The 12,315-nt window shown below is 39.9% G+C and overlaps 1 protein-coding gene across 1 annotated transcript in view; it reads left to right on the top strand.

Annotated features, from left to right (window-relative positions):
• Positions 1-12,315, top strand: part of LOC146831270 (lectin-like) — a 511,784-nt gene that overhangs the window by 452,344 nt on the left and 47,125 nt on the right. Inside the window, exon 5 of the mRNA XM_085605534.1 lies at positions 10,719-10,830. Within this exon, the coding sequence (XP_085461660.1) occupies positions 10,719-10,830 (112 nt within the window). The remainder of the gene's footprint in view (positions 1-10,718; positions 10,831-12,315) is intronic.

Here is a 12,315-nt window from a genome sequence, read left to right as displayed (position 1 = left end):
TACATCCTTGAGGTGTCTCATCATGGTATGATTCCCAAAGGAATACTTCCTGTCAGGATTACCTCTTGAAAGTACACGCTTACACAGCTTACAAGTTACTAAGGGTGCATTTACCTTTTGCTGGCCTTCAGGAAAAGTAAAATAATCCCATACATAAGAGGTCTTTTGTTTCCTCGCTCTCTGCCTCAAGGTAGTGCTGCTAGTGCTAGCCTCACTCTCAGAAGGGCTCTGCTGTTCTGCCATCGTATCACAAAGACAACCCAGCTCCTTCTCCTAAGGGATCACAAGCAGAAATGAGGGGAATGGGTGTGGCGTAGGAGAGTTCTAGAACTGAAAGTAGTTTCAACCAATCAAAAGTTGTGTTTCATGATCACATGACCTACCGTACGCTTACGGTACGCTTACGGTACGCTTACGGCAAAAGTACGCATGCGCGTAAAAAAGACACGCGCTTGCGCGCATGCGCTTAACAGTCACTCCCCGACACTTCCGCGTAACGTGCGCGTGTAGCGTACACGCGTACACGTCCCACGCAGAGTACGCGCGGCTATGCAAATTGCGTAAATATACGCAAACAGCGTAGATAAATTACGGATGTTGCGTAAACCGTACGCTTACCGTAAGCTTACGGTACGCGTACTAAAAAAAAAATAAAAAAATGGAAAATGTACTGCAAATAAATTTTACATGTTTATTTTATAAAATATATTAAAAAAAACATATTAAAGAATTTTAAAAATTTAACCATAGTCTTTATAAAAGGATAGAAAAATAAAATAAAAATATGTTTAAAAAAATAGAAGAAAAAAAAAAAAATTAGCATTTAAAAAACCTTGCAAATTCACTGAAAAAACCATGGGTTTCACACACGTTATAGTTAGGAATTAGCATTTAAAAAACCTTGCAAATTCACTGAAAAAACCATGGGTTTCACACACGTTATAGTTAGGAATTAGCATTTAAAAAACCTTAGAAATTCAATGAAAAAACTAAAGGTTTCACACATGTTATAGTTAGCTGGACATTTCACTCGTAAAAAACCAATGAAATTCCCCCGTTATAGTTAGTTCAGCTAACTATAACTCGCGCGCCCGCAATGCACTGCTGATGACGTCACATATTACATCACTCATGACATGGTCAGTGACATCACTCATGACATCACTGATGACATCTCAAATGACATCACTGATGACATCACTGATGACATCATCCTTGTGATAGAGTGGCAGACCTCCTCTTCCCCTAATATAACCTTTGATACACACATTCAAAAATAGAAATTAAAATTTTAAAAACAATGGACATACCAATACCAGTTACAACAACCTATACAGTAATTCTAAGATCCAAATACACATCCACTCATTCACCAACAGTCCTATACAGTCACTCATACATGTACTCACTCATCATATGTACTCATACACGTATACATCCTGTTACACAATGCCACTCATCCATAGAGGTACTCACACACATAGTCACTCATGCTAATAAAGAAACAAACATACATTTACTTGCATATACAGTTATACACACACCGCCACACTTACTTCTACAGAAACTTACACATACTTAGTCTTTTAAACAATCACTTATAGAAACACATACTTATTCATACAGGAACTCTTCCAATCTCTCACTCTCACATATACTCGCTTATATACACCAATAGTGACATATACTAGTTTAAAAAATATGTAGTTACTCATAGAGACACTATTGAGACAGTCATTCACTCACTAACACACCCATGCACACACTCATCCACCCATAGAGTCCTGCACACATGCTGTCTTCAACACATACAAAGAGTGAGTCATTCATTCATGCACCTATACACTACGTAATACCCCCCACCGAACCATACAGACATCAGACACTGATACTCAAAAAACCAACTAATAACCTATATAGACACTCATGTAGCTACTCACCAACCCATGCAGCCACTTATACACAAAGTGAGAGACTGATACAGATATTTACATATTTAAACATTACTCACTAAGCCATGTATTCACTAAGATACACTTAATCAGTCAGTTATACAATCAATTTTTCAAAAACAATTCATCCATTTAGACACTTATATACCCATTTATTCTTCCATCGACCTTGAGATATACATATATAAAACATATGTAATTTTCAGAAAAACACACATTCTCTGGATGATGTCATCAGTGATGTCATCAGTGATGTCATTTGAGATGTCATCAGTGATGTCATGAGTGATGTCACTGACCATGTCATGAGTGATGTAATATGTGACGTCATCAGCAGTGCATTGCGGGCGCGCGAGTTATAGTTAGCTGAACTAACTATAACGGGGGAATTTCATTGGTTTTTTACGAGTGAAATGTCCAGCTAACTATAACATGTGTGAAACCTTTAGTTTTTTCATTGAATTTCTAAGGTTTTTTAAATGCTAATTCCTAACTATAACGTGTGTGAAACCCATGGTTTTTTCAGTGAATATATATATATATCCAAATACTCCGCTTTGGTTGCGTGTATTTCGTAGGCAAACAAAGGATACGGACCGCAATTAAGTGCAAAAAGTTTATTTGGTGCAAGAGGTCGCCATGACGCGTTTCAGCCCTTCCCACGGACCTTGATCACATGACCAATATATATATACATACATTTGAATGTTGGTTATTTGACATTTGGGAAAGCCTTTCTGTGGTGGTGGTGTTGTGATGTTTTTATTACTTCATCATGTTTCAGCCTCTGTGTGGAAGAGTAGTATTCTATATTATCTGGTAGTGCAAAGCAATACAGTGGCGGAGATGAGAAGTATTGCATTATTTTCTCTGAAATTCTATCAGGGTTCACTCACCAGAGTCAGCTTAAGTGGTTCGCATATTGGGCAATGACCAGTGAGAATATGTCACACATCTTGATATGACCCACATACAGCAATAATCACTGGATCACTGCTGCCTTGCACCGGGATCTGGCTACAGGGTGGATGGTGAATATTTCTCACTTGCCAAAACCTTCCCAGCAGGAGAACAACTAAAGATGAAATGCCAGGCAATCGTCTGCCGAGGGGCCGAAGGACAGGCATCCCGGAGAACACACATTGTTGTCCATTGACAGGTGCAAGGGCAACCATGAGTGGAGAGAGCCATGCCGAGAGGGGAGGAGTATACGCTCTATAAAGCCAGAGAAAAGGGGGTGTTCGGGCAAATCATCAAAGCAAAACCAAAAGAAATGATGGACGGAGTGTTGAACATTGCAAGCACTCACCCCCAGTCAACTGATCTGGGTTTAATCCATCACCGTTCTTAAGCCCACTCTGCCACCCCAGTTCACACATGGCCATATGCAAATCAGTCTGACCCTGTGCCTCATGGGAACAGTCCAGCCCGAACTGCCAAGCCATGTCTTCCCTGGACGGGAAACAAGCTTCCTAGGACCGGTTTCTGGCATTTCAGCCGTCTTCAGCCAGGCTTGCTTGAATCCAGTGGCAAAGTGAGCAAGGGACTCACGTCTGAGCATACCCTTCCAATTTATGGCGAACAAAGCAAAACCAAAGGAAATGATGGACGGAGTGTTGAACATTGCAAGCACTCACCCCCAGTCAACTGATATGGGTTTAATCCATCTGGCAAATCATCAGCCCGGAGACAAAGAAACTGGACATAGAAAGAGGACCATGATCACCAATGAACATCATCCATATTAGGAACTTGGCAATAAAAAGGCACAGGGACACTGAACTTGAGGAATTCAGCACTGGTAGAAACACGCAAAGAAAGAAACATGAATGAAATTATTGGTGTTTACAGCTGATAATTAACATGGAGAACTAAACCCCAGCAATAAGGGGATAAGAGCTCCTTCTTCTTAGGGACATAGGTAAAAGCATAATGACTAGGGACAGGAGAAGGAGGGATGGGAAATAGCCTCCTCAAGAAAAAAGCAGACAAAATAACCAGATTGGATTTTTGACTGGATACCCTGAGTAGGAGGAGCAGGCAACAGCAATGGGCCAGTGAATAAAGATCATATTAATCCTACAACAACAAGGGAGAGAATCTCGAGTGCCAAAGGGGATGATAAGGGTGACTAACTACAGACAGAATTTTAAGAGGATGATAGACATTAATCATTCGGATAAAAGAGAAGTCTCTCTGGATAAGTTCAGGATATATATCCAAAGAAGGATTATAAAGCTCATCATAGGAGACGATTCCCTAAACATATTATAAAAGAGCTGTAATTTATGAAAAGGGTAAAATACTCTAATGTTGCACGTTTTAAAAGACTGGTAAAGAACCTCAACAATCATTCAATAGATACTCTGAAAACAATACTGATGGAGCTGAATATGATTAAAGCTACCATGAGCAATGTTGAAAAAATATTCAGCCAAACCTCGAACAACGTCCTCTATAGAAGGAAGAACATAGTAGCATTTAACTTGAACCTCTGAGCCGCAGACAAATTAGCAACTATTGAACAAAAAGTAACAGAACTTACAGTCTAGATAACCTCGCTTTTCAGGGATCCCAGATCCTTAGGAAAGATACTATCATGGATTTCCTCACACACTTAATTCTGGAACTCACCAAATTAACCTCTGATCCACCACTGCCACTACAGAGAGCACATAGGGTCAAAAACCGCAATAGGAAAGTGCATCCAAAGGTACTGATTGCCTGCTTCATCAGGCCCTAGCAAGCGCACCCGTTAATCCCTTTTCTTTATGGAGAAAACAAGATCTACATTTCTCAAGATATTTCGTATGAGACCAATCAGAACATAAGAACATTCCTAGCACTGAGATCAAGACTTAAAAATTGGACATTCAATACAGTCTGCTGAGCCTGCCATGATGCTGATTAAGATAGATGGAAGGACTAAGGAATTTAAGCACCAAAATGTACTGGAAAATGTTCCGGACACAATGGAATCATCCCTTGATGGAAACCTCGCTGCCAGAATTAGACTCCCAACATCCACATCTGACAGCAGAGAATAACCAGTCTGCTTCCTAATTAGAGAAGAGGGAACGCCTTGAAGCAGTCACACATCACTGGGCATCTGGTGACAGGCACAGGAACGAAAGAGACATAGGTGCAAGGGTCAACTATTGTTCACCTCCTAAAGATGCTTAAGAGAAAGGCAAGTAACTGTTCTGTGCATCTAAATTACATATTAAAGTGCAAACATTGACACTTAATGGCAAACCATGCCACGTCATAGCTTGCAGGAGAGACAGTGGAGCCCCAGCAGCGTTAAAGCAATGTGGTTATATTTCCAGGCCCTTGATAAAGCGCAGCACCATGTAAGATGCCTGTAAGGGAGGCAGTGTAGAGTCTTGGAGGCCATGGACCAGTACTTTGCCACCATGAAAATGTAATAGGTTGGGGGCTTGAGCAGTAGTTATAATGTCACTTCCAGTGAGGAACCGCTTCACTTTCTTTAGCAAGGAAAGCTGCTACCAATGTATCTTGGTTTTCTTGGTGATGGGTTCTTTGGGAACAGACAAGAATATGGCAGTAAATATCACTTTTTTTTATTGTGCTAGTTTCAAAATTCTTCCACAGACTAAGAATCAGACATAGTTTGTTACAAATCCACACAGGGCTTAATTATAAGTTTGGTGGCAAAACCCACCAAACTATAACAGTGGGTAAAAACCAAAACTCTGGTGTTTGGTAAATAACGCTGGTGATAAGATTTTATCAGGCCCCACCTCATTGCTATTTAGCACATGTTTTAAATACTGGATGTGTGTTATTTAACGTATGTAGGAAAAACCACACCGATAAAAAGCACATGAAAAAAACATCAGGAATTGCCCATTATCAGGCATTGGAAGTTCTTGAAGTGAAGAAATTAATCCGAAGAGAGCGGAAACAGCTAGATCAACACGCAAAATGACATTAGTACACCTTAAAAGTACTGCTGGAGTGGGAATCAATTTGAATAAAACAGTTTAACATCTCTATCTCACACCAAAACAGGGTAGACCCAGCTCCCCGTTACTCATGTGAGTTTCCTCTCCCTTCTCTGTGACAGACCTTTGCCGTCGTGTAAGAGAAGATAAGGAGCTATACATCACAAAATCAATAATGACAATTCTGTTTCTATGTTGAGTCAAGAATGATAGTTTTGATTAGTTTTAAGGGTTTTACTTTCAGTAAGAGGTTTAGTAATATGTTCTTTCTCTTTTCTTTATTGAATCAGTCAAAATGTCATCAATAAAGTTATAATATTGATAGTACAAATGTATGTTTAGAGCAAATCATCAAATAAGCAATAAAGCATGTTCGATAAAGGAAACAATCCCTATTCTAAAGAAAGGGGTGAAAATGGAAGTTGGCAGGAATCCATTAAAAAATTCAAGTTCAAAAGTCAAGAGTGAGAGTCCGCAAGACGCTCAAATTCGATCAATCAATATCAGGTAAAACTTTCCATAAAAAGAAGTTTGCAAAAAGCATAATGATCATGCAGCAGCAGGAGCAACTGCAATCAGCAAAACAGGTCAGGTAGTATTACAAATCAACATTCAGCCTGAAGCTTAAAGTCCTTAGCATTCAGCATCAGTGTGGACAAGAGTCTTGAAATAATCAGGAAAGAAGTCAACAAAAAGGTGTTAACCTACTCTAGGAACATGATTAATATAAACAGCTGAAAGAAATGTTGCAGTTTGTTATGTAGATTCTCCTCCTTTTTTTGACCAATGGGCTTTCCAGTCCTCTTGAGAACAGTCTTGTCTCATCCATTTTCATATTCCTTCTCACTAAGCTTACAAAGAATTACCTTAAAGTATAGAAATATCTTTAAACTGTAATTAAGTATGAGGTTTTTCGATTCTAAGATCTCCTTTCCCATGTATATGATTATACTGTAACCTTCCAATGAAACAAACTGTATGTTAGGCTAAACAATAGATGTATGGGAAGTTGAAACATGTACTGCAGGGATCTCAAATCTTCTCTGCAATGACATCTACTTCTGATCAGCGAAAATTTGTGTGAGCTACTGAAGGCAAAGTAGCTTGCGCATTGCTACCAGACACCCCTCGCCCAGCATTATTGACTTTAATCCTCTGTGCATGGAGCCTGATGCTATGGTTTGAACAAAATACTGTGACTAACGGTACTATGATAGTGCTGCCATGTGCATCAGTGAGTACATGGTCTGTGTGGATATATGAACATGTGTGTGAATGAATGGGATGTATGTGTATGGGCAACTGAGAACCTGTATCATATGTACTTGAAGCATAGGACATACCTTTCACCATATGTGGCACCGTTACATGTACAACAGAAAAATACAAAAAACACCCTTTTAAATAGGAGAAATTTAAAGTGCAGAGAAATGTTGTGCAAAAATGTTCCTAATAAGGAACATTTTTCTTCACTTGATAGAAATATTTTCTGCACTGTACTTTTCTCCCATTTTAAAAAATGGCTGTATTTTTCAGTTATAAATATGGCAGTGTGTCTACCAGCCATTGGGATCAAGATACCTGTTGTGTATAATGCAACATTTTGAAATGGGAGAAAATTCAACTGAAGAGTTAACTTTATGTTCATATGCATTTCATAAAACTCATCATTTTAATTTTCTTCCATGTCAGTGTCTTTATAAACAGCAGGCATATTACTCCCAGTGGCCTGTAGACATTTACAACAGAAAAATACAGTCATTTGTTTAAACGTGAGGAATTTAAAATGAAGAAGCATGCTTCATAAAACATTAGGACTTGATTGGCTTAATTTAAAGTAGAGAAAAACATTAAGACAATGTTTCATAGAAACATTTTTCTTCACTTCAAATTTCTCCCATTTAAAGAAAATGATTGTATTTTTTTAGTTATAAATATGATACTGAGTCTACCAGCCAATGGAAGCAGGATGCCTGCTGTTTGTAAATGTAACACTAGGGAGAAAATTAAAGTGAAGTTAACTTATTCATTAAGTGTCAACTCTTCATTTTAATCGTCTCTCATTTGAAAGCATTGGGAAATATAATGTTGTTCTTGTGTTTGAACATTGAGTTGAGAACACTTTTATGTAAGAGTTTAATACCTCAGTGCTTCAGTTCTGAACCTCTGTGACCCACATGGGTCATAAATCTGAGTGGAGCACTGCTCATTATCAGGCTGCACTATCTGCAGTCTGATAATAATGTAAAATAAACATAGCCTTTCCTTAACTTTAAAAAGAAAACACAACACTTATTTATTGAAGTTCTTAGTTAAAAATGAACTCAAAGGTGGGAGCTGCTCTGATGGTTACTGCGAGCTACTGGTAGCTCCTGATCAATCGACTGATTGGAGACATCGATTTACCGCGATTCATATTATTCAGCATCACATTTTAATTGGAAAAGAAATAGGTTAAACTATTAACATTTTCTATTCTATTCATGCATTATTTAATGTGTGAATTAATATGAAATTATTCTATTCAATGATAAAGTGTTTCTAGATAAACATTTCAAAATATCATTAATCAAGTACATTCTTTAATTCAAAGAGGTGTAAGGCTTTAAGAAAAAAGTGAACTCTCAAACAATTTGTGCACGTCTGAGCACATTCAGTGTTGCTGCTGAAATAATAAAGCTGCTTTTGCATTTCCAGGCTCAAAGTAAAAGATATAACTATGTACTACAAATTTACAATTTTTTTTATGCATTGTCAGTTCAAATATTTTGCATGTTCACAGTGCATACATTTCTTTAACTATATTAATTTTCCATTTTAATAAAAGGTATTATCAGTACACCAACTCTTTCCTGCGTGTGTCGATATTCATTTTGTGTGGAGAAAGCACATTGAAACAAGACAAACACAATCCATTGCCATCCTCTAATATCTCCTAGGGCCTGATTTGAATCTTGGCGGATGGGTTACTCCATCCCAACGGTGTCGGATATCCCATCTGCCGAAATATAAATCCCATGATTGCCTATGGAACTTATATTTCGGTGGACGGGATTTCCGTCACTATTGTGACAGAGTAACCCATCCACCAAGATCTAAATCAGGCCCTTAGTCATCACAAGTAGAAACCTGCCAGACTCTTCCATCATGGACTCAGGCAGGGAAAGGAAGTTCCAGCACCATTAGTCTTGTCCAAATGAGACCACGGGTGTACATAAGTGCAGTCAATATTCAGGATGCCAGGAAATCCTACTATAGCACAAATGTTTGCTTTGCTGGCTTTAGTGGAGTGGGTGTCCAAAGGGAACCATGGATTCTGCTCAACCACTCTCTACAAAATATCTATCATTAGCAGAATATTTAGCTAAAAGTTGACTTGGAAATTCTGCGCACCAATACTACTGTCTGCTTTGTAGTGTCTCTTACAAAGAATTCCTGTGCTGCTAGCGTTTAGCATTTTCAGCAAGGGGGGGAGAAGCAGAGGACCCTATGTTGGGCACTATGGTATCCATAATGATTAAAAGTTTTATACAGTGTCCAAATCAAGCTGTTTTATCCTCTGGATCTCAAGCTGACTTATGCTAATGGATTTTAGCCTTATTGTGTCAATTCTGTCTCTCCTACCTTACAGCACCATTTGCGCAGCATTATAAGGAAAGGGCAGGAATGCACTGTATTTTTATATGGTGCATTCCTGTCTTTACCTGTGCTGAGTCACAATATGCTGCCTAGCTTTCAACACAGGCACCCTTGCACCACAGTGCCTGTGTTGTAAGTAGGATTGTCTTTCTGCAGGAAGGGACACCTTCCTACACAAAAATAATCCCCTGAGGCATGTTCCTCCTTCAATGTGTGCTGCAGGAAAAAAAGAGGAGAAATAAAGGTATTTCTCCTTGTTACGCATCACCTGGGAAAGGCGTACCATTTTAAAACACTCCCAGTTTTACCAGTAATGGTAAATCTGGAAATGCACCAAAATCCATGGGTGGATGAGTGGGAACACCCGCGCTTCATCCATGGAATGCCTCCCTGGGGTAGAGTAACATAGTGTAGCAATTTGCGCTGCGTTGAGTTACTCTAGATTTATGAAGCCACTCAGGGCCTCTCAAGGTGGACTTGTATGGCTTTATAAATCCAACTTAAGAGTTGTTTTGCTCCTGCGCCCCATTGCGTGGTGCAAGGGCGACACAACTGTTTGATAAAAATGCCCCGAAGTGTTTACCATTATGGGCAGACGGTCCTCAGAAACAAATTTCTTGAAGTCTTGCGGGCTGTCACATCTTGACCATCCATCTTTTATTTATTTGTGCTTGGGATTTGTTCCAATCATTTGCACTTAATGGTAGAAAATCCTACCTTTTGTTCTTACAGCATTTGTCTCTATTTTATTTCCAGTGCCTTCTCTCCAAATCCTGTCTCCAACTCCCATTTCACTCCAACGTACTCACTTATGAAGAAACATTGGCAGAGGTTCTTCGTGTGCAAACCCTTTCTGTGTAACAGATAAACATTAACCACTATGTCTGAGCACAGCAAGTTCTGACTTGGCTGTCAAGTAGAACCATATTCCCTTAATTTGGTGCAATGATTGAGCCTAGATCTGGGAACTTTGGGGCCACATTAAGAAAAGTTTACCTTTTAGGGATGGCCAAAAGGCTCATGTTGCTTTAATCTCTTTTGCTATTGTAACTGCACACTTGTCTGCTTTAAGGAGATTTCAAAGAAGGACAACCCTAAATAAGTACAAATACATGTCTAATTCCAGTAAATGTGTGTTTTCAATCTGCTTCACCTGCAGGACAGGACCTTCATGTGGACGGATGGCTCTCTGTGGAACTATGAGGCATGGGATCAAGGCGAACCCAACAACTCAGGTGGGCGGGAGCCCTGCCTTGAATTCAACTATCCCAGTAAGCGAGAACTCAATTATAGAGATTACCACTCAGTAACTGCTCACATTATAATACTGCATACTGTTTACAATTTAGTAGCTAATTCAGATTGATTGGTAGTGTTCATTCTGTCAAGCCTCCCAAGCTGGGCGGTTGCTCTTTGTTGCTTGTTGCATATGTTATTTCCAATGTCTTAGCTCAGGCCTCCCTTATATGGCCAGGTTCCCTTCCTTCTGCATTTTGCAGCACATTGTGACTGATTTCTCAATGTCTATCTCCTCACAACTCCCTCACAAACCCTAGAAAGTGCTTGTCTAGATTCCCGGACAGAAATGGAGAAGGCAAAAAAAAAGCACAGGAATGGGTTTGTGATGAGTGTCACCTGACACCCAACTGTATGGTGTCTGTCAGCTGTGCACCTAAACAGAGCACCTGATATGGAATTGAACAATGCTGAATCTCAGCAAAAATACTAGCAAAAATGACCCTCCACAATGTTGTCAATACTCCCTTGGTTCTGCCATCACTATGCAGCCATCACTACACAGATCCAATCTTCCTGGACTACCTAGTGTTCTCAAGTATCCCCACACAAACAGAAACAAAGTGAAAACACAACCCAAGAAAAATCCCAAACCAGTTTAGAAAACTAGAGTACATTTTAATAAATAAAATGAGACCAAAACAAAAAAGAATCCAACCAGTAGAAACGGTGATATGCAATTTCAATGTTTTAGGCAGGTAAAGAGCTCAAAACCACAAAGCGGCACTTGCTGTCATCTGGTTGCCCTAGACCAGGCGAAAGTCCCAACTTCAGGCTGCCCACAACAGAGCACGGGACCAGGTGAGAAAAAGCTACCGTCTTAAAGTTAGGCGTGAAGAGTACAGAACTGCAGGATTTCACCTTTCTTATAGATGAGTGTACTCTGACGCCAGCCAAAGTTCGTTACCTGCGAGGTACCTCTTGGTGATCAGGGACTCAATCTAACAATGTAATATGGCTCAGGCAGGTTCGGTTGCAGATCTAGGTAGATCAAGTTGTAGTAGATCAGCAGAGCAGTTACATGGAGGCCTCTGAAGCTTGTTTTGTCCCTGTAACTATAAACATGTCAGCCAAATGACCCTTGGAGTCACACAGGTAGCCTATGTTTTGGGGAACAGGTCGAGTCTTCATTCGCAGAGAGCAGGGCAGATCACAAGAAGGAGGCAGTCATTTGGGGAACAAGGTAGGCTTCAAGAAGCAGTTGCAGCCCTTGGTGGAACAAGGCAAGCCTCAAGCAGCAGGGCAGTCTGCTGGTAGAAGCATAGCAGTCCACTGAGGAACAAGCCAGGCCTCAGGAAGTAGGGTAGTCCTTTGCAGTCCTCTAGGGAACAAGACAGTCCTTCTTCTGTAATGTCCACAGGTCCAGGAGTGAACTAAAAAGTTGCTCTGAGGGGCCAAAATCTATAGGTTGTGCCTGTCTTTGAAGTGGTGAAATCTTTTAGGCTTCCCCGATATCTTGT

This window comes from Triturus cristatus, chromosome 5_1, assembly GCF_964204655.1.
Source record: "Triturus cristatus chromosome 5_1, aTriCri1.1, whole genome shotgun sequence".
Classification (NCBI taxonomy): Eukaryota; Metazoa; Chordata; class Amphibia; order Caudata; family Salamandridae; genus Triturus; species Triturus cristatus.
Note: the sequence above shows the minus strand (reverse complement) of the source record. Positions and strands in the feature narration are given on the sequence as shown.